Source organism: Xiphophorus couchianus, chromosome 9 (assembly GCF_001444195.1).
Source record: "Xiphophorus couchianus chromosome 9, X_couchianus-1.0, whole genome shotgun sequence".
NCBI classification, from domain to species: Eukaryota; Metazoa; Chordata; class Actinopteri; order Cyprinodontiformes; family Poeciliidae; genus Xiphophorus; species Xiphophorus couchianus.
This window is the reverse complement of record NC_040236.1, coordinates 15,128,113-15,150,882: the sequence shown is the minus strand read 5'-3', so window position 1 is coordinate 15,150,882 and position 22,770 is coordinate 15,128,113. Positions and strand designations below refer to the sequence as shown.

The following is a 22,770-nucleotide window of genomic DNA, read 5'->3' as shown; positions in this document are numbered from 1 at the left end:
AATCAACTACAAAACAAAAAAAATAAACTAAATAATCTACATTCTAAACTTTAACTGAAAATAATGGAGAAATAGCTCCTACAATGGCAGTACAGAAAAGGTTTGCATAGCTGCTTCATTGCAACAAATCGAAAGGAATCAACATTCATTAATTATTCCTATTAATACAGTGTATTTTGCTTATTTTGGTTTTGCAGTTTTAAATTGCTTGCTTGTTGTGATTTGATGCTCTACTGTTCTCCTCCCAGAAGATATTAAAAATGTACTTGCTTTACTTTGAACTGAATCCACTACTTTACTACATCAACATCTGTTCTCCATTTAATTTAATTCAAATTTATTTTATTTTATTTAATTTTAGTTTATGTTTTAAGCTTTGTTCAGGGTAATTCATGGTGCTTTAAAAGAAAAAGCAGGCAATAAAACTCATTAGAAACACATAATGCTTTGGAAATTTTGATTTTAGAAAATAAATCTTTAAGTGCCATATAAAAGTAACATTATGTGGAAATATAAACACATAATAAATGGTACTAATTATGTATAATTATGGTCCAGGAAACACTGAGTGAGCAGGTATCTGATAATCTCAATGATCTACATTTATTTTTTACCTGACCAGTACCTCTGAAATATATTTAGGCCAAAATTCCTTAAGTGCTTTGTAATCCATTGAAACAATTTCACATTCGATCCATTTATAAATCCTGAGCAAGCTCATTCTTTTCAGTCCTCTTTTTTTTGCCTTTAACTTTTCATGCAAAAACAATGAGACTAGCACAACATGCTGGCTCTGTCCAGCATGTGTTGTGTAATACCACCAACGGATGAATACATATAGATTTAGCCCAGCTCTGAATTAGCAAAATGACCTAAAATGGTGTGTTTTAGACCCAGCAGTCTAAAAACTGCATATGTTGCCATGGTTACTGACCCTGGTAAGTGAAGCAGCTTCAAGATTGCTTTTATTGAAATTCCCAAACTGATTCAGACTGACTCACTAAACCTGCTACATCCCCCTCAATAAGAGTCGGATGTTTTTAGTATGTCCTCATATTATTATTTTAGCCCTGAAAGAGCGAGTACTTGCTACCTTTACCCTTTTCCATACCTAAAAGCAGATATTGAAAAGCATACGTTGGCCCTTTTTGCAAAAAAATCTGCAACAGCTGAAATTATCCTTGGTAATCTATTTAGGCAATTACTGCCAAATAAACCAATTTTCACCTAAATGAAGTGCTTATAAATCCCAACCATCCAAGTATGGAATAACACAAATTCAGCACTGTTGGTCATTCGAATGAAGCCCAAAATTATACCAGTTCTGTTTGTCCAGTGTATGCCCATTAATGAAAGTGGAAATGCACCATAGATTTAGTCAGATTAATAAAATATTGATTACAAAAGCAAGCAAGACCACTAAATGACTAAATGAGGAGGAACTGTTGACAATATGTGTTTATTTTTGAACTGGTCTGGAGAGATTCCACATGATGTCACTGTGGTGAATATTCTGCAGTCCATGAATGTCTAAACAGATATTTGCAAACTCTCTTTTGACATCGCATAATAGAGAAGTACTTGCTTGAATTGATCATGAGTTACTAATTATGTTGCTCAACAGCACAGAGTGCGAAGATGTTTTGCTTCCCTTTTAAACAACGGAAGGTACAGACCTGATTCCAGGTGTTTGTTATCTGCTGATTTGACTTAAATCCCTGTGATTTACACTTGAATTGATCTTAATGTATTTGTACTTGTTGCAACTTTTTTCTGAAAAGATAAGATTATCCTAGTTACAAGCTTGTTTTTGCAACTTTTAAACAGAAAAAATGTCAAACGGATGTATGTCGAGATCATAAAATCCCTTCTCTGCAGAAAAGGTAGTATTTAATGTATTATTACAATCCTCGCTCACGCTCTGATGATTTTTCATGTTATTTCATTTTCCTGTTAATAAAAAAAATACTTTTAGCATTTTATGATCATCTTGGCTTGTTCAATTTTGTAATTAAAATATGAAATTCACCGCCCATTGTTCTTAACAGACCAATATATTCACCTATTTAACATTTTATTGCTAATATTAGCTTGCAGACAAATGCACGATTTCCTAAAACCTCCTGGTGGCTCTGTGTTCCTTATAAGAAGGTATGTTTACTACAGCAAATTTGTTAAATAAGTATACATCCCACAAAAGTGGTTGTAAGTTATGAGACTCAGCACTGTCTGACGAAGTTCATGTGTGTGTTCTAAAGAAAAAAAAGACCCATTTCAAACAAGATGTTGTCCAGTTTTCAATTTCTTCAGCCTCAGTGAGAGAAAAGAGGTAAAATACAATTTCAATCAAGTTTTATTTTTAATCATCTGTAGTTCTGTTGGTGCTATAGCTGTGTATGCTGAATCATGTTTCCTTTTGTCACTAGCTTCAGCACAAACTCACAGGATGCAGAAGTTAGTTCTGGGGTCTGGATTTCTCCTTCTTCTGACAGTCCTATATCTACTTATAATGAGGACGACACTCCAGATTCAGTCCAATCAGTCTTCGCCAAAAAAAAGTATGAATCTCTTTATGTTATTTTCTCCTGTTTCAATTAATTTAAAGGAAACTTGAAAAAAAATGCTCAATTGATGTTGAGTTATTTTCAATCATCCTCAGATTGAACTGACAACTTTGCATCTTGGTCTCTGGACATACTCAGTTTTTTGTATATTTTCTTCACCAGAACAAAATCCACTAAGGAACTGGAAAGTAGTGAAGATGAGGATCTGGGTGGTTCTCCTGCAAATTACACAGAAAGAGACATCCACACTGCAATACCAAAACACCAGTGATGTCTAGTTTAACATAAATACTTCATTTGCAATTATATATACATATTTAGATATATATTATATACGGTATATATAATATTGCAATATATATTATATAAGTTATATATAATGTATAATATATATTATATATAAATGTTATATATAACATATTGTCTAACATTCTAATTCTAATAGTCTAATGTTTAAATTTATATCTTTTTTTTAATGTGAAGAGACAAAATCAGGGAAGTACCAAAACGTGACTTTAGGAGAAAGACGCATCCTTCTAGGGTATCAAGAGAAACTGAGAATGACACAAAGGTGAATGTGCCACCTGGTTCTATTGAGGAACATTCGTTTTATATTAGAATATACTTAGCAAAGCCAATTGTTAATCGCACTTATTGAAGATGGCGTGACTAACACAGGAAACATTACAGCTTGTTCAGTTTTTACTGCATATAACTATTTTATTGTTTTTCTCCATCAATAAAGAGAGTCTCTTCAATTGAGAGCGTAGAAGTGAAATGGCCTGGGCCTTCCCCTGCATCCGTCACAGATGTCTCGGTTACTGAGGTTAATGAAATTCAGCCACAAGTCTCACCTGAGTTCAACACTTTTATCCCTGACTCCAAGAGCTACAACAACCTGAATCTATATTTAGGGATCAGAGAAACTGTACCAAATGAGGATTTAGACTGCCTTGGGTAGGCATAAGCACAAGTATCAAAAAATATGATGAAAGTTTACTAAAAGCTCTCCTCTAACACTACCGTTCTATATGCTGAAAATGAACTCCGCGGCCTTACTCTGCTTCTTTGTCTTGTTTTGTGTTTTAAGGTTACCCAACTTGGGACTGACTTGCTACATTAACTCTATCCTGCAAAGCCTTCTCACCCTGACATGCTTCGTTCAAGAACTGCACAACCAGCTACCTGTGTGGAGTTCTGACCCCCAAGCCGAGCTCTTCAGGTCCAGAAAATCACAGACGCTAACAGATTACAAATGTCTAAAATGTTGAGAACTGTGCAGATTTATGTACATACACTTCCAATAATATTCATACCCCTTAACATTTCTGACAATTTGTCACATTACAAATACCACGTGTATTCGGTGTATTGTATGGTTTTTTTTGTGCTGAGCCAACACAAGTACATAATTGAGAATTTGAGGGAAATATATACATTGTTCGCACTCAACCCTAAATGAAATCCATAGCAACTAGCTGCCTTTGAAGGTCACCTAATTAGTAATAATCCACCAGTGTGTAAATCGTCTTTGTAAATTCAACTCTATTTTAAAGGCTTCCAAGAACTGGAGACAGGCAGCCTTAGAAGGTCCCATTAAAAGTTTGTCCCAAGCCCACTGCACTCTGGTCAGAAATTAATTATTATTAAACGTTTTAACCAGCAACACAATATGTGGTGAAATCTAATGCAGCACATCATCCGAAATAACCCCAGACACAAACATGGTGGCAGCAGCATCTTTCTATGGGGATGTTTTTCTTAAGAAGGGACAAGGATGTTGCTCATTGATGGAAATAAACAACTAACTGAGTCTGAGCTATGTTGCACAAAGAATGGACAAAGACATAAGACTTGAGATGTGTCAAGCTGATGGAGAAATACCCCCAAAAGAATTGCAGCTCTAATTTTACCAAAATTGTTCCACAAAGTACTAAACCATGGTGCTCAATATAACTGCATGACATACTTTTACAAATTTTTATTTGAGAAAAATTTAAAAAACATGTTTGATTCTCCTTCTATTTTACAATTATTCAATGCTTTGCACTAAAACTCATAGAAGGTTGCTTTATAATACAAGAGAGCTGTGAAAAATTTCAAAGGGGGATGGATACTTAGACACTGATATAAGTTGAATTGAAACTGGTTGTTAATTACTGTGACAATAAGATGTTCAGTGGGGTAAGGGATGGTGTATTTATTTTAAATCAATTAAAAAAAAACTCTTTACATCTATTCTCACCAGAGCAATTCTGGATACTGAAGTCTCCTGCTTCTCCAACATGAAAGAGGAGAAAAAAGCGGTTCTGTCCTTCTTTAAAAAGACCGTCGCTGGGTTTAATTCAAATTTTGATGATGACGGACAGAAAGTTAGTGTAATACTGATTCATAATAGCCGGCAGAGTGTCAATCTTTTAATGCTTTGGTTCAGAAGACATGGTTTGAACCATTTCTTTGGGTTTCCGAGTAGGATGCCTCCGAGTTCCTCATCTGTGTTCTGGACATAATGAGGTCCCTGTCACAAGAAATGCATCTGAGAGCGGCAAACTTGGGCTTGACCTACAAATGCCCTGTCGCTGAACACATTGCACTGCAGATGATGAGCACCAGAACCTGCATGGGGTATGAATGCACTCCAGTTGCACTTTTGACTTGTAACGTCTCAAAGAAGTAAAATAACTACGGTTGTTTTTTTAAGTCCATTGTCTGTTTCAGATGCGGTGATCAGACTCACACAGTGGAAGACTTTGTCAGCCTCAGTCTGGATCTTGTCCCACGAGGATCAGTGAACCAGTGTCTACAGGAGTACCTCAGGGCACGTGCACATATTGCATTTTATATGTCAAAATGTTGGCTAATTTATGAGCGATTTAAGTAAATTTCTATTTTCTTATGTAGGAGGACCATATAGAACACATATGCCATTGTGGAGCGAAGGACTCATCAGTGCAGAGCTCATTCCTCACTCTTCCAAAGTAGGTTACACAACCACGCTGCAATCAGTGCCAACCAGCTGTTCCAGGAGGAGCATTTTTTCTTTCTTTTCCATTTCAGTTTGAGATTTAATCATCTCTAATCTATTTCTTCATCCTCTCAGCGTGCTGATCCTGCACCTGAAGCGCTTTAAATTCACCAGGTCAAATGCAGTGAAGAAGATAAGAAAGCCCATCATTCTGTCGAGAGAACTTATGGTGAGAGAAGAATTCACAGCCACAAAACATGTAAGGAAATTTGAAATGCGGACGCACATTAAGGAGCAGGTGGCAGAAATTATGTATCGATGCATGACCTTGAAGTTTATTTAAGCACTTTGATATTTTGTAGACAGCGACTTATTATTTTTTGGTGAGCATCGTCAGCCACATAGGGTCCAAAGCTGACAGCGGTAAGTGTTTATCTGAGGCTTTGGTCTTCTGCCACATTTGCAGGTTTTTCTCTCGAGGCTGAAAAGTTTGCCCTTTTCTTTCAGGCCATTACATCTGCGACGGCATTCACAGGAGGCAGAATATGGACATTATAGACGACTCTTGGCTGATGTACGATGACGAGCATGTCAGCCAGACAACAGGAGAAGAGGTCTGCTGGTGGCGGGAGCGAACCGCTTTCCTGCTCTTCTATGAAAAGCTAGTAAGAAACTGATTCCTTAAGTACTGTTTATCAGCTACAGTTTCCTGCCATCATCTCATTATTAACTAGCACTATTTATAGATGCTTATGCAGATGTGCAATGTACTTAAAAGCAAGAAATATGAATGTATTTGTATTCTTTTTCCAGCCCTTGAAGAGATAAAAGGCCTATGACCAGGGCTGCAATGGACCTGGCAGCAACTCCTGTATTCTTTGAATACTATTAAACTGCATCTTAAGTACCCACAATGTGCATTTTTTCCTTCTATTCTATTAATATAAAGCGAAAGTGGAGATACACACCACATAATGGATTCTCAGTGTTCAGCACCTAAGAACTCTGACTATCTTAAGTCACTCTGGGGTTTCACATGTCAATAAATAATACATAGGTTTAAAAGGTGCGACAATGAAGGCAATCTTGAATGCCGCTTTTTCAAAAAGAGGCATTTTTTAAACATAGTTAGTTTATGCAGGCCTGTAAATCACAATTTTACTGATTAAGGGAGAAAGGTTATCCTAACGAACCTGGCTCTATGCTTCCTACAAGCTTAATAGCTGGTTGTGAACCCCTTGATGGCAACAACCACCAGGCAACAACTTATTATAATTAGACTTTTACATCACTGTAGGCCGCTCTTCATTGCAGAATTAGTTTAACTCAATGTTGTTAGAGTGGCCTTTGACTAGGCCACTCCAAAACCCTCATTTATTTTTTTCTTCTTTTGGAATGTGTTCAGATGAAGAACTGGTGGTGTGCTTTGAATCCCTCTCTTGCTTCATAGCCTATTAAGTAGACCAAGTTAATTATTAAAGCAGCCTCAGACTTTCACACTATCAACACTTTATTTGACTGTTGGAATGATGTTTGTTTACATTTCAAACATTGTCTCATGGCAGATTAAATGGGTTGCACAGCTGCTAAAAGTTCGAACTGTCTCAAGTCAACAGTCTACAGAGTATTTTCCCAAATATCCTAGGTATCATTTGAATGTTGCAGCTTTGAAGCTTTGTTCTGATGTGCTTTGTAACCTCTGTAATTAATACAAGCATTTCTTTCAATCTGCACGCTAACTTACTGTGAAAACTGTCTGCAATCACAGACAATCCCAGGAGACGTCAGATTACGAGGATCAAGGGGTCATCATTCCTTTCAGATTAGTTGCTGATTGCTCTATCGCCATAATGATGAGAACTCAAGGTGACCATCATTGCTCCGTGTCAGAAAAGTGTCTGGACCTCAGGGAAAACCTGGTCAGGTGAAGTATTTCTTCTTTTCTTACCTCCTTGATGCAGCACTTCACCTTTTTCATGTCCGCTAAGAGGAGAATGCAATGGACTAAAGCTGCAGTAATAACTCCAGCAACAAAGCGACATGATATAAAAATCACATAATAAAAAAGATGCAATGCTCTGCTTTGGAGTTTTTTTTAAACTATAAGCATACAGAGCTGACGCCGTCTCATCTGCCAATAATTCCTCACACCAGCTGAGTGCCAGTTTTCCCCACATCCTGTGCAATCAAGCAACACTCTGTGCGGCAGCTTCTTGGTGGGAGACAGGAGAGCCTGCTACATTCAGGGGAGATTGGACCCTCACAGCCTGATAAGGAGGCTTGGGTTGGCACCACACAAAAGCTTGCGTAAATTCTTTGAGTTGCTCAGTAGCTGTGAATGAATTTTTGAGTTGATGTGTGAAGAAAAAAAAAAACCTTCCCACAGTTGCTAAGTAACCACTAACACCTAAGAGCAAATCCTTTATATGTCTATTTTAAAATCTGCGACTGAATATAAAGCATAAGTGAGCTTCGGTGATTTTATTTGAAGCTGACAATTGATTTCCACCTGCATACTGACAATTTGAATTTTCTAAAAAATATTTACAAATTTACTGCCATTTGAAAGCAAATCATTAAAAATGATGAATTGATAGCCCATTTCAAATTTTAAGAAAGTCATGATTGTTTTTTTTAAATGTAGATTTACAGATGTGTCTCTTAATCAACCAAAATGACATGAAAAGAGCAGCATTTCCATCAGACACGGCTCTTTTATTTCAACAGTGAAGCTAAACAGCGGCTCCCACAGTTGTTCCCAGTTCTGAGATTGTCTGAATTCAGTCCAGGTGGTTTTTCTTCCCCCAACATACTTTTTGCTGCAGATGTTATGCGTCTTTTCCTGTATCCTGCACAGATTATGTGTTCTTCTTCACAGGACACTGGAGTTTGTAGCCAACCCTGTAGGCCTGCAGGTACACACGAGCCTGGTTCATCCTGCAAACATAATCACAGGGCAGAAAAGGCCACAGCACTGTGGATGCTTTCATTCTGATTTGAATCTAACATTGTTTAAAAATGTTTCCTTTCAACTCACACACACAGATTTGCTTTGTACTAAAAAAAGAACTCTAAAAAGACTTACATAACATGTTTATTTCTTTAAAAACATCTTATTTCCAGAATAACATAAAGCACACCTGAGTGGCAACTGACCTGTATTTAGTGCAAAGCTGAACTCCCAGGGGTCCACAGCGGTCAACATAGCTCTCCCTAACAGCTTTCCTCACAGCACGGGCTGTGCTGACCACCGTGGTGACCACAGGACATGTCCTACGACACACAGATTATTTATTAGAGTATCTACTGCAAGCAGCAGAGCAATTATTCATCCTCACTTCATAAAGTCACCAAATCTTTGTCATTAAGCAGGACTATGTGGAGAAGCCAAAACTCACAACTTTAGAACTTATTATTTAGTACAGCAACAATCTACAATGTTTTATACAAAACATACATGTATTTACTTGAAAATCACTTCTAACTTCTCAGATTTTTGATCTCTGACTTGATATGTTAAAATATAAAAGTCTAAATGTTCACCACATTCATACTGTTGAATCCTGGTAAAAACAAACTAGCTAGTCAATATTTTATTCACAATGAGACTCGTATGTCATTATCAAATCTGAGTACTTGATGCTGACTAGCCAGAAAAACAGGAACTTGAAGGAAAGCTGATGTTAGATTTTCTACGCATGTTAGATTATGTTCATTTTTACACTTACAGTCTCTCACAGCGCAGGCCTGCGGTGCCTTCTGGACAGGTACAGGTGTTGTGCGGGCTGCAGGTGGCTCCATGTTGACAAGGTGGGACACATCGTGTTGTTACAGCTACAGTGACATCCCACAGTATTACTAAGAGAAAACATCTGTTTTTCCTTTGTATCCATCAACAGTCTAGACCAAATTTAATAGGGTTGGACCAGTGTCTTCTTTTTATGGTGGGGACAAAGTAAATGAACGAAACAAACAAGACAGTGCAATATTTCATTTTTCAACACATTAAGTGAACCAAAGAGCCACTTGCAGCTTCAGCACTGCAGACCACAGATCAAGCAAATGTGATCCTATTTCAATATGGCTATAGCATAAAGTGATTTCTAATTCATTGTTAAATTAAAACTGTGAACGTTTTAAAATGAAATAGATCCAAGGAACCAATTAGATACAGTTGATTTAGTATTCTCCTCATAACTTTGGCCGCCCATGCATATGGATTTGAAAGTTATTGGCAAACCTGTTTCACAGAGACCGCCAGTGAATCCTTTGGCACAGCGGCATCGGTTAAGGCCCACACACACTCCTCCGTTCCTGCAAGGCTTTTGACACTGGATTGACTCTGATGGAGACAGAAAACAGAGGACTACAGACGTCTAGACTAATTCAGTTCAACATGGCTCATCTCTGTACCTGTCAGTGAGACTCAGTGACCAGAAAAAGACATTGAACAAATAGCGGAGCAATTCCAAGTGGCCCGTAAACTCGTGTGTGTTTTCTCTGAGGTAACACGACCTCGGGGGATGAGGAACTGCATTCTGGCTTTATTACTATTTTTTTTTAATAAGCAATGCAACAGTTCTCTTGCTTGATTATACCCTGAATCCCTATTATAAATCAGCAGCAGGTTTAATTAACTTTTAATTAATTTAACTAATTACAGCAAAAACTTTGGTGCTCCATACAGACTCTACATCCTAAAAAAATATTATTCTTTTTCCTTCTTTTTTTCTTTTGCAAACGTGTGGGGTGTGTTGGTGTGTGTGTGTGTGTGTGTGTGTGTGTGTGCATAAAATACTTGGTTTAGCATTTGCAATGATATTGTTGATTTAAAGAGCTTACTAAATTAAAATAGATACACAAGCTATAATGAACTTAATAGAGATTGAACATTTTCATTGTTTTACCAATCTGGCATCGAGCTCCTTGCCATCCAGCAACACACGTGCATTTGTTAACATCCACACATCTTCCCCCATTCTGACAGGCTGGAGTGCACAGTGCTGCGAAACACACAAAGAAACCTCTTACAAATACAATACTGCTTACATCTGATTCAGTCTGCCGTCTTTAAATGAACTGTTTTCATGTTTCTACTTTATGTTTTTATAGTTGCTAAAGTAGTAAAAAAAAAATGTCACTCAGATGTTTTGTTGTGATTTCACTCACGCAACAGGCACTGGGGGCCCGTGTAATCAGAGGAGCACTGGCAGGTACCAGGGCCTACACAGCGGCCGCCGTTTGCACACGGCAGCTCACACACAGCTAAGCATGGAGAGATAAAAAAAATTTTAAACCTAAACAGTTACAGATATAGTACACAAAACTGGAACAATGCAAATCAAAACAACTCATTTCCAAGCATGTGTTATCTACTATGCAAAGTTACAGAGAATAGGTCGACTCTCACAAGCTGATTCATGCTCCTACTGATGAAATAAGACATAGTACCTGTGTGGCAGCCTTCTCCTGTCCACCCAGAAGGACACAAGCACATGTTCCAGCGCATGCAGGTTCCTCCATGGGCACAGGGTGGAGAGCAAATGGCTGAAACAAACAACCAACAAGGATTTATTACGCCCCTAATTTATACTTTCACAGTTTTTAACACAGTTTTGGGTTAGATGATTACTTTACACCTTAATCTGCCAAGGGTAGGAATAGTTTTGGGATGAACTGAACCTTACCATGGGTTATAAAACCATATTTTTCACAGCATGTGGCTATTTTGCTGACTTAAGTGTCTTTTCCAGATAAATTTAACCAGAAAGTCTGTAAACGTTCAACAAAGTCAGCAGAAACATCTTGGTCAATTTAAAGGATCACATCAAACCTAAATGTGCCAGGGAGCGTGAATAATTTTGAGTCTACTTGTGCTTAAACCAGTGATTATTAGTTTATTGCTTTTGATAATTGTTTTTATGAATTTCCCACTTAAATAATCAGAAATAGGATCAAAATCCCTTTTAATCTGACTGTATAAAGAAATTTATTGATTGTTGCTCTTGTCCCTCTTCAGGCAAGTTGACTTTTAAAATCTAATGAAACTCTAATTAAACCAAAATAACATGAAGCAATTTAAAGGTTAATTTGAATCAAGGAATCGCCTTTTCTTACAGATATTGAAAAGTCTTTTAGCTCACCAACTGTCAAAGCAGGTATGAAATGGCAGCTTGTTTAGTATATATCTGGGTACAAAACAACCAAAGCTGCAAAATCATGAAATAGCGAAGAGGCAAAATGACCAGCATCCCTCTATGTATAATCATTTACATTAAGGTTTGTACCTGAGCACCCCACACCAGGGTAGCCTGGAGGACAGTCGCAGCTGTTTGGCCCCACACACACTCCGTAGTTCTGACATGGTGGGTCACACACAGCTGGACCAGATAAGACCCGCATTAACTCAGGTTGGGTATAAAAGAGGTGCTATCACCAAACATATTAATGAGATTTTTTCTCGTTGGTGTGCGAGGGTGTTTGACTCACGTCGACACCTGGTGGGGTCATCAGCTCGGACCTCGTACCCCTCCTTGCAGGTGCAGTTAAACCCGCCGGGGTGGTTCACACAAAGCTGCTCACAGCCTCCGTTTGTAAAGTCTCCGCACTCGTTCGCGTCTCATTGGGAGGGACAGATGGGGAGACAGTTTAAAAGCCTGCAAATTGAATTCTGGAAAACACTTTTGAGATAAAGCGAGAAAACAAATTTGGATGGAAACATAGTGCATAAAACTTGGCAACAGCAGAACTTATTAAGATTTGATAGCATTAACTTTGAGCACTTCCCTTCTCCCAGCTGCTGTAATTTGATTTAGAGAGCACCTTCATACTGGCAAGTGCAAAAAGAATGAGCGTTTGATACCGGTCTGTGAAACCAGTCCAACTTTTATTATGCTTTTAGCTGAAAGCTGACAGCAGTAAATGTTTAAAAGAGATTGCAATTGGAGGAAGCTTTCAACAGATGGTGAAATTTGAGGAAATTCAGGATTGTAGTGGCGTGATTAAAATCAAATCAACTAACAGAGTTTCTTGCATAAATATGGTTTAATAGGATATCCTAAAACCTTTACAAAAGCAAAGTTGAAGTCTCACCAATGCAGCTCTTGAGGTCGTCTCCCAGCTTCCAACCTGCGCGACAGCTACACTGGATGTCGCCCTCAGCTCTCAGGGAACATACATGGTTGCAACCTCCATTTCTTAGCAGACAAGAGGTAGCATCTATTCATGTCAAAAAGAACAGGAGCTTTAAATACCCTAGTGCCTTATGGTCCACAGAAAAATGTATTTAAGACAAGATATCAGTTTAAACCTGGTTCAGTAATGGAGCATTACAAAGTGGTTTTACCCACGAGTCCAGAGATATTTACTTTTCAAGGACAAAGGTAGTATGAGGGACAGGAAGAGGCTTTATGGATAATACTGAATCAGTTTTCTCTGTAGGCATATCCTTTCTCAATTCAATAGGAGATACTGTAGGTCAGTATCAGGGAATTTTCTGTTTCCTCAGAAATCCTCTTTGCTGCCCTCACAGTTGATATTTCTGCATTTTATTATTGCCATGTGGTATTAATAAATACTCTTGTAAATATTTTCTTTAATTTTAATTCCAGCTCTTAAAAGATAGCCATGCATGCTGTTTAAAACAGTATTAATAAATAAATGTGGCGATACTGGGACATCTGATTGTAAGAATAATGGAATAAATAATATAATTTTTGCAGGTGTTTACCACCTTATCTTTTAATTGGCTCTTGCACTTAAATCCACAAAAACCTCACAGTATAAATATATGTACATCTACAATGTTGAGGTGAAGTGGCAAAACAGTTCTTTTATAGAAAAGAAAAGTCCTAAGAGTGCTTTTAAATCTCTGGTAGGGGTGCCGGTCTGTTGGGTCTCTATTCCCTCATACAATTGAGAAGAAAAATTTTTGAAAATTATATAACACACACTTTAAGTCTAGGAGGATGATAGCTGCAAGAAAATCCCTAGGATGTGTAAATTTGATTTATGTACGTCCTCCTTAACATCAGTAGACAACCTGGCAGGTCACTTCACACATTAACAACCAATATTAGTCACATGTTAGGGAACCCACTAGTGCAAGTGAGGTTGTCAGTATCCAACAACAGAGGACGCGGGCAGTGGCAGGTGAATCCCCCAGGAGAGTTGGTACAGGCATGAGAGCATCCGCCATTCTGCAGTTTACATTCGTCGACATCTGCGTGCAAACAGAGGGGAAAGTTGTCAACGTTATTAACCTTTAGGCATTCAAGCCTTGCTTCTGTACATCAGAATGATGGTTTATTTTTCTTTATCTACTAATCTTTTAAAATGTGTCCTCAGGACTCTCAGTTATGTCCAGGCATGCAAACATCCTGTCTGGCAAACACATAAAAAAAACAAAAAACAGATTACATATTCATAGCAGTTTTTCCCCCCCTGTTGTGAATGCTGGTAAATTGCTGAAACTGAGCTGCTTTAAATGACTGAAAACGAGTGTGCAAACTGCTGCATTAAGTGAATGAGTGCCTGCAGGTTACTGACCTACGCAGGTGCGGCCATCAATGTGCAGCTGGTAGCCCGGTTTACAGGAGCACCGGAAAGAGCCTATAGTGTTGACGCAAATGTGCTGACAGGTCCCATTTGGAGCTGAACACTCGTCCACATCTGGGAGGATCAGAGACATTTAGATAACTCCTTCGCCACAAACATAACACAACATCCAAGAGCTCATTTAGACTTTAATTAGACAACAGATGTTTGAGATTTTACAAGTTTGGATGAAGTGATTGATGCATATTTAGGATTGATGCAAAAGGTCAGCGGAGGCTTGATTTCTCTGCTGCCTTATGCTGTCATGTAATTTGGGTGAAATCACAGTTTAATTCTTGCTGGAGAGGCAAATTGTATTCAATTAACTAGCAGTGTTGCTGGTAGACGGCCAAATTTGTGGGTATTTCAGTTTTATTTGCCAAATTCAGGTAAGCTTTTCTCTTTACAAACACATTACTGACTGCTGAAAGAGGCTGCCACAATTATTTGTTCTTCCTCAGCTTTTATAAACAGAGATCACAATATGAATTTGAAGGTTTACTGTTAGTATTCAGTGTTTACCTCCTTATCTTTCTTGTTTGATGGAAAGCGACACATCACTGCACTTTACGAGACATTATTCACTGGCTATTTATTTACTTACAGGCTGAAAATACCAAGTATGGGAAGTATGGGGTGTCAAGATTTGGAAGTCGTTTATAAAAGTACAAAAACATGTGGAAACAACGTACTTGATGCCCAGAGTTTCAGCTTGACCAAGAAAGGGAAAAAATATTAATATATGTGTTCTAACAAAATATTATTAGAATAGCAATTTGTTTTTCAAGATTTTTGGTACTAGTGGCCTTTCCTGACAGTTAACAGACAGGAAATGAGGAGAAAGAGCAGACTGGAAGAGGTCAAGGTCTCAAGGCTGTGAATCAAACCCACGATGGTCGAGTTGAGGATTATCGTCCCTTTATGTGCGGTGACCGCCTTACCGTTACACTATATGACGTCCATAGCACAGCACTGTTGTAGCGTATGGCCATAAAATAAAAAAACATCCGAAAACCAAGTTTCCACTTGTTCCTCCTGCACATGCCAGAAATAGCACTGCAGAAAAACTAGTTTCTGCAGGAAATAAAATCTCCGATCACCACTTATCTTCTGAAATGTTTGGACATCTTCAAAATAATGTTAGTCTAATTTAGTCTATCCAAATAATTTAGTCTGAAAAAACACATTATAAGTTAGGCTTGGACAACTTTCAAACACATTGAGGTGTCAGCAGATTTTTTTATGTGGATGACTTGCCGCCTTTCTTTTTTTGACCACAGTTTTACGTTTCTAATGTGGAAGTACCTAGACTCATAATTGTTGGAGTTAGTGTGGACCTGGCAGTGTTTTTTTTTTCTTTTCTGATCAACATTTTTCTTCCAAAATAATTACCTGTGCAGTTATGTCCACCCTGGTCCAGCTGGTAGCCCGCAGCACACTGACAGCTGTACGTTCCTAATTCATTGGTGCAGTTGTGTTCACAGTGCCCATTGTTAAGAAGGCACTCATCAACATCTGCAAATAAGGAGAAACTTGAAGGACTTCCATGCTCAACTGCGGTTAGCAAATTTTCAGCCATGTTTGTGGTAAAGCATGCAGATAAATAACTCTTACCCACCAAAGCAAGCATGCCCGTCTCCATTAAAGCCCTGGTAACACTGGCAGAAGTACGAACCGATGATGTTGCCACATTGAGCGTTGGTGTCACACCTGTGAATGCCTGATGCACACTCGTTCTCATCTAGGAGGAGATTTTTTTTTTTTTTTTTTGCAAAGCAGTATCTAAAGCTCAATCCATTTCTGTTCCATAGCCATTCTGCCGCCCGGGATAATTTTAATGGAAGGCATAACAGCAGGCATTAAAACCCGCGCACACAAGGAAGCTGACCCCGTCGTCGCGAAACAGAGTTTTCCACAGAGAGACGTCAGCACTAATTGCTTACCTTCGCAGTGTGTGCCGTTTCCCTGGTAACCGGGTCGACAAATACACTTGTAGCTCCCAAGCGTGTTCTCACACACACCCTGACCTTCGCACAACTCGGGACTCTCTATACACTCATCCACATCTGGGACAGGAGAAAAGTGACATACAATAGTTTTTTGTTGTTTTTTTTTCACAGCTGATGAGATTTCCTCTTAAATATTTTACAGCCAAGTTAAAAAATGCATTATTTACACAAAGAAGTCACATTACAAATTGTGTTGAAACCCACTTTACCTCAATCAGGGCTGTGATTAGGCAGATTTAATAGTTGTAAATCTGTCACTAGAAAAAAGCTTCACTATGACAACATTGTCCAAGATGGTCTATTATTCTTGTTAATCTTGTTTGTATGAACATTTCTGTATTTATTCTTCCTATGTATCATTATGTTTGTTTTTTTTGCTGCTTTAGGCAAAGCTGCACAAACTTCATTTGAAAGTCATTTTAACTGTAATGCCCTTTTTCAGTAAATCAGAGGAAGTGGGTGGAAATCGACACCAGAAGTCAGTATTAAGGATTTCAACTTATAAAGCCAGAAAGCTTTACTGTGTTTATGTTGTGATACACAAATTGAAATCAGTCATAACCTCCCATGGACTCTGTGCAGCCACTATGTTTTAAAGTCTGAAAGAAAAGCATCCTGCAGCTGGTGATGCTCTCTATGTGACTGACGCTCTTTTGGAAGACATCTAATAGGATTAGATTAAAAATCTATGAAATATACCAACTTCCTCTGTGCTAGAAGTGCTTTCAACTCTTAATCAGATAGGAAGCACCATGAAATAATCACAAGTTGTAGCTTGTGAGTCAGGCTGCTTTGGATATCTCTTTTTTTTTATCGATACATGAACTCATTTAAGACCACTTTTTGTGTCTACTCAGACTATCTTTGTCCGATTTTATAATTTACAAAAAATAAAAAAAACTATATGCAGAAAACAACAGCATATAAACGAACTGAACATTTCTTACTTTCATTATAGGCTGGATAAAAGCAGTAAAAGCAGGTAATAACAAAGTACTAAAGAGCAGGTTGGCAGCACAGCAGCAGCTTGAAGCTAAATACCCCTCACTTTCAGGAGAATTATACCTGGATACTGAAAGCATCGACTCAGATCTAAATATGAGTCTGTTCCAGTGATACTTAATAAAAGACTTACCAACACAGGCAGAGGCCTCGGTTCTAAAGCCCTGCTGGCACTGGCACAGAAAGCTGCCGGGAGTGTTCACACATATGTTTCCCAGTTCACGGCGACACAGCTCCTCAAAGCTGCACTCATCTACATCTACACAGGACGAAAATCAACAGCTGTCCACGTTAGGGTGGAGGGCCACAATCAAGAGGGTTATTCATGATTATTCAGTCATTCAGGGCCACGCTATGCAGGAATCTTTCACATTTTTTATTTATTGTTTTATTACGAAGGCAGCGTTTGTATCACATCCCAAAATGAACTTTACCTACACAGCCTTGTTCATTCAAAGCCCTTACATGTCCCACTGGGCACGAGCAGGTGAAGGAACCAGGGGTGTTTGTGCATTCAGCCCCTTCCTGACAGGCCTGCAAGCCCGTGACTGCAGCCAGAGCACATTCATCTATGTCTGTAAAAAATCCAAAGGAGATATTCTTTATAATCATGACACGCAAGCTCTATCTTTATTAAAATATACATAGCTCTCTCTCTGCTGCACACGCACACACACCCCCGCGCACGCCCACACACACACACACATACACACATTTATGGAGGCAGACAAACCCTGGCACCCTCCAGAACCCATCAGGTAGCCACGGAGACAGGAACATGAGTATGAGCCAGGGCTATTAGTACAGCTGGCATGGGGACCACATGGTCCGGGTCCTGCTCCATCACACTCATTAACATCTGGTGAATGGAGACAGATGAGAGGAAGATACACGATCAAATGTGACATGATGTGGAAGAGGTAAGAGCATAAACTTATTTTTTTAAAATAGAGTCTAACAGAGTCAGGTGGAAGATTGATTCTTCTACTTCCTTAAAATAGCTCCACTTTTTCAGAATTTGTCATTTTTCTTTCCTGTAGCAGATTATAAGTTGATGATTTCCATAAATGTATTGTATTCATCTGTTCCAGGAAGGGATTCTTATTTTATAGAAAGCAGTCTTGAAAAATTCCTCCATTGTTCGCACAAACCTGCCTACCATTCTACACTTGAGGACAATTTCACAACATCCACAGAGACTTCCCTGGATTTCCAGAACCACAAACATCATCTTACATCATCGCTCCATGCTTGTAAGTCTGCCCATGTCTCACCTTTACATTCGGCTGCTCCGTGCAGAGCGAATCCTACAGGACAAGTACAGTTGTCACCGTTCCGCACTGTCCCGGATGGACAGCCACAACCAGTGCTGCCCCCCTGCGTCACCTGGTTTCCTAGACACCGAGCAAGAGTGGGGCTCGGCCGAGACGTCGTAATCGTTGGAGCTGCTTATGTAGAAAGAAAGCAACACAGTCATTTGTAAAAGTATTTATAATCCTTGAACTTTTTCCACAATTTGTGGTGTTACAACTGCAATCTTTAATGTATTTTATCGGGATTCTATTTGACAGATCAGAAGCAAGTAGTACAGAACTGTGACACGGCAGTAAAAAAAAACAAAACAGTAAATGTTTTTCAAAAATGCTGAGAAAGGGGTGTGTAGTTGTACACGGCAACCTTTTACACTTACAGTACAGACCAAAAGTTTGGACACACTTTCTCATTGAATTCAATGAATCTCAATGAAATGTAGCCCAATTGAATTTAATTCATATTAAATGGTTAACCTATTGTTGCTCAGTTATATGTGGAAGGATGGAGTGAAATGTAGACCAATCCTGGATGAAAACCTGTTAGAGACTGCAAAAGACTTGAGACTGGAAGGAAGCTTCACCTTCCACCGGGAGAATGATGCTAAACACACAGCCAGAACTACAATGAAATAGCTTAGATCAAAGCTCCAGTGTTAGAAGTTCCAGTGTTATAATAGCCTAGTCAAAGTCTGGACCTGTAGTCAATCAAATATATGGAGAAACTAAAAACTGATGTCCCTCCATCCAATCTGAATCACAATGATTTGTTTTACAAAAAACACTTGGGAACATTTTTAATCTCTAGGTGTACCAAAGCTCTCTATCAGCTTTGTCCATATTTACCCAAAGAACCTTATCTTTGATTCCATCAAAACACAGTGGCAAAAAGTATTAAATATAAATGAATGTCATATTTCTCTTTTTTTATGACAAAACATATTGAGGGTTGCTGTTGTACACTAACTAAATTTGAAAAAGCTCAAGGTTTTAAATGTATTTTCAATTGTACTACAAAAACAAACAAACAAAAGAACTACAGCACAATCCACAGAACACATGTAGAAAACCTACATGTGGTTGCTGTATGACTCTCCATCACTTCTGTGATATTTCTGATTGCATTCTCAATTTCTGGACTCTGAAACACAAAAATGCAAAAATGTACAAGGTTTATTCAAAGCATTAAGCCTAAAAGAAATCCGTTTCACTGTGTAAGTCTTCTTTCTATTACATATACCAAGACGAATTGTTGACCAAGGTGATTGAAAAGCTGAAAACAGGAAGGACAAAAAAGTGAAATAAAAAAACAAATACAGATAAATTGCTAATTGCTGCTGCCACTAGTTTGGAGGAACTGAGTGAGGACGGCATAGAGGAGGAGCTTTATAGAAATAGGAGGTGCTTGTATGAGCAAGCGTTTAGGCATCCCCCGAATGGCTGCCATTGGAGAATCCTGGATTCCTCAAACATAAACAAAAAAAATCAAGGCAACAGTGCAAGTATGTTTTTGACAAGGGATTATGATATAAAGCTCAAAAAAGACAATTTTACATAATGCTCCCTCCCATCCCTTCACTTTTTATAGATCAAGCAAACAAAACAAAAAAGCTCCACACATCTCAAACAGAAGATAAACCACTGACAGACCTGGCTCCTGTTGAGTTTGGCCTCAAGTTGTTTGAGGACTTCATTGTCATTTTCTTCATGGTTGCTCAGAATTCCAGTCACTAGCAAAATCAGCAGCAGCAACGCTGACACAAGGGTCCAGAGGTGGGTCATCGCCTGAAACTACATCAGGAAATCAGCTAATTTTTAGAGCTGCAAATGACTTTCCAGTAAGTCAGACAACAGAGAAACAGTATATTCAATGCATGTTTAGGCATGAAAGGCATGAAGGATTTAAGCAGCCTGTTATTACCCCCCACCTCTCCTTCTGAGGCTGCACAAAGCATAGGAAACCTATTAGTATCACATATGCTTGAGCTGCAGCCACTTTAAAATTATTAGTCTGTTTTTTTTCCCACCCCTGGTTGCCACTGAAGCACATTAATCTCTGCTAAACTGAAAAACCTTTAGAAAAGTTACCAATGTGGACAATTTAAATCAAATCTTCATGTGTAAGTGAATTGTCAACCTCACAGTTGAGACAGTTAGAGGTTATTTGATGAGACAATCAGTCAATGTAAACTTACGTATTCAGAAATATCAGAACTTGAACAAGGCACTTTAAAAATTAGTCAAAGGAAGGACAACAAATACAAACGTGGTCAAAGAACTAATAAAAATAGAGAAAGAATATCTGCTGTAACAATGTGTCTGTTCTGGAATTAGAAAGCCAAGAAAAGAGAAATAAACCTGAAACTGTGTCTCACTTCTAATTATATTCAATTTCAAACTATCCAGTTTTGATACATGGATCACAATGTTTTGGCCACCTGTAGTTGGTTATTTTCACTATGGATATCGGGTTCTCAGTTCCCTGATGACACGTTTTTAAAAAGAAAGCATTGATTATATTATGTCACTGTTGACATTTTAAGATTATGAAACTTTTGATTTGAAGTTTGCAACTCTCCTACCACAACCAACATAATTACAGTATCATTTTATGTGGACACAAATACAATTAACAAATAGCTTCTATATGACTCTGGAGTTTTGTCAGAGGCGTGTTTGTTTACATAATTAGTCAAATTAAATGATATTTTCTTCACTTTTGAAAAAAATGCAAAGCTCTTCAACTTATATTTTGAGTTGAAACTGTGCGTTACATTTTACGGTCTAAGTGAAAAGTTACGCCACAAAACAGCATAAACATGTCATGTTAACTGGGAATAAACGAGTTCTGTGGAGTGTTGATGCGATGCGAGGCAGAGCTCTTCAACCAACTCACCGTTGTACCCGGATTATGTGTTTCCCAAAGACGCCGAAAAATGCGCGATCCGTAGCCTACTTCGATCTCTTCAGATGAGGGATCCTGCAGCTGCACGCCAGGCTTCTCTCTCTATGTCAGAATCATAAAAAGAGGGGGGAGGCGATGCAATCCAGCAGTGACTCCACATCCTGTGTCGGAGCTCCGCACTTCCCATTCCACTAATCCCCAAACACCACAAACAACGAGCCGGAAACAAGACGAGGCCTCTACAATAAGCACACAATTTTGTTCCCGAGGCAGATTTATGTTAGGAAATATGACAGCAATCTCTCAAAGTATAATACAATAACGTGTTTTAATGTCATTTAACTGGAAATAGCTCCAAGCATTAGAAACGACCAGTGGTCAGAATCAAGTCAGGACATTACTTTCAGAGATTTTACATCTGGTCAAATATTCACCCGTCAACAAATGTCTATATTTTAAATATTTACAGAAAATAAACACATTTTTAAGCAAGCATGTCAAAACTTTCTCAATAATTTGTGTCCTAAAGAGCTTAAAAAGGGTTTTTTTTTCTGTCAAAATTCTCTTAATGTGTTTCCTTTTACCATTTGCATGTGAGGCATTCACTCTTCCCTACACAAGGAGCTCTAAAGGCTTGTTGAAAACATACGATTAAGTCTTTTTGTGTTTGGAACAGCTTGTAAAATGGACAAAGGTCATGGTCAGAAATATAAGTAGCGGTTCTCTAGAAGACAGCCACTTTTGCAGAGAAATTCAAACTAAAAGTTGAATAGCTGAGGTTTCATTTCCTGCTCCCATGTGCCCCATCTTCAATTTAGCACTTCTGGTCATAAAGTATCTCTCTTAGTTCATTTCTTCCTTATATTTCAATTTCCTGCTGTCAAGAAGTAGTTGGACCTTCTCGTTCTCACTTTTTATGATCAGTCTTTGCCTGTGTTCAGAACCTCTTGCATTTTGTTGTTCCTACTGTGTGTGTGTGCTTTCCCCCCCGATACTTATGCACGCATAACATGCCAGTTGGGTGCATTGTTTGATCTGTACTTAACTGTACATTATTATATTCAACAATATTTAAATTAGTTCCACATCGTGCTATGAGAGTCTGCTCAGTTATATTTTCAGGTTAGGAGTTGACATGGATTCACTAGCATGAGTTAACTCAATTAACTCATGCTAATTCGGGCCTAAGCTACAGTGACAAGAGAATCTTTTAAATCTAAGGCACTAAATTAGCTGTTTAACACAGAGGTGGTGGCATTATTCTGAGGGCAACATCTGACAGCCAGGGCTATAGATGTATTGAACACAATCTGTTTAATTTCTGAAGTGAAAATGTCAACTATCCAGCCTGAGCTATATCTTAAGTTTGGTGATGACTTCTAAAGGAGTGTGGCTTCTTTCCAGTATGTTACGTCTGTCC

The 22,770-nt window shown here is 38.4% G+C and overlaps 2 protein-coding genes across 4 annotated transcripts; one reads left to right on the top strand and one right to left on the bottom strand.

Moving 5' to 3' along the window:
- The first annotated feature begins 437 nt into the window (after positions 1-437).
- On the top strand, positions 438-6,438 carry LOC114151192 (ubiquitin carboxyl-terminal hydrolase 37-like). 2 transcript variants are annotated; one of them, XM_028028241.1, is made up of 17 exons: positions 438-1,668; positions 1,828-1,883; positions 2,091-2,151; positions 2,259-2,329; positions 2,427-2,558; positions 2,727-2,831; positions 3,048-3,135; positions 3,310-3,521; positions 3,655-3,786; positions 4,813-4,936; positions 5,038-5,189; positions 5,283-5,382; positions 5,466-5,542; positions 5,665-5,758; positions 5,892-5,952; positions 6,037-6,194; positions 6,343-6,438. In XM_028028241.1, exons 1-17 carry the CDS (start codon positions 1,639-1,641, stop codon positions 6,355-6,357), a joined length of 1,668 nt encoding a protein of 555 aa, XP_027884042.1. In that variant the 5' UTR covers positions 438-1,638; the 3' UTR covers positions 6,358-6,438. The 2 variants fall into 2 exon arrangements, with proteins under 2 accessions (XP_027884042.1, XP_027884041.1); XM_028028240.1 differs by having other exon boundaries at positions 5,665-5,788.
- Positions 6,439-8,130: 1,692 nt separating this feature from the next.
- On the bottom strand, positions 8,131-21,507 carry LOC114151191 (fibropellin-1). 2 transcript variants are annotated; one of them, XM_028028237.1, is made up of 22 exons: positions 21,342-21,507; positions 20,096-20,236; positions 19,520-19,586; positions 18,410-18,583; positions 17,869-17,994; positions 17,570-17,710; positions 17,269-17,394; positions 16,068-16,190; positions 15,743-15,865; positions 15,517-15,639; positions 14,077-14,199; positions 13,628-13,750; positions 12,622-12,747; positions 12,019-12,147; positions 11,817-11,909; positions 10,981-11,076; positions 10,699-10,794; positions 10,437-10,532; positions 9,770-9,871; positions 9,258-9,363; positions 8,686-8,802; positions 8,131-8,466 (listed from the first exon to the last, which is right to left on the bottom strand). In XM_028028237.1, the coding sequence occupies exons 2-22, from the start codon at positions 20,225-20,227 to the stop codon at positions 8,388-8,390; spliced, it is 2,421 nt and encodes an 806-aa protein (XP_027884038.1). In that variant the 5' UTR covers positions 20,228-20,236; positions 21,342-21,507; the 3' UTR covers positions 8,131-8,387. The 2 variants fall into 2 exon arrangements, with proteins under 2 accessions (XP_027884038.1, XP_027884039.1); XM_028028238.1 differs by having other exon boundaries at positions 18,410-18,580; positions 21,342-21,506.
- Between the last annotated feature and the right edge of the window lie 1,263 nt (positions 21,508-22,770).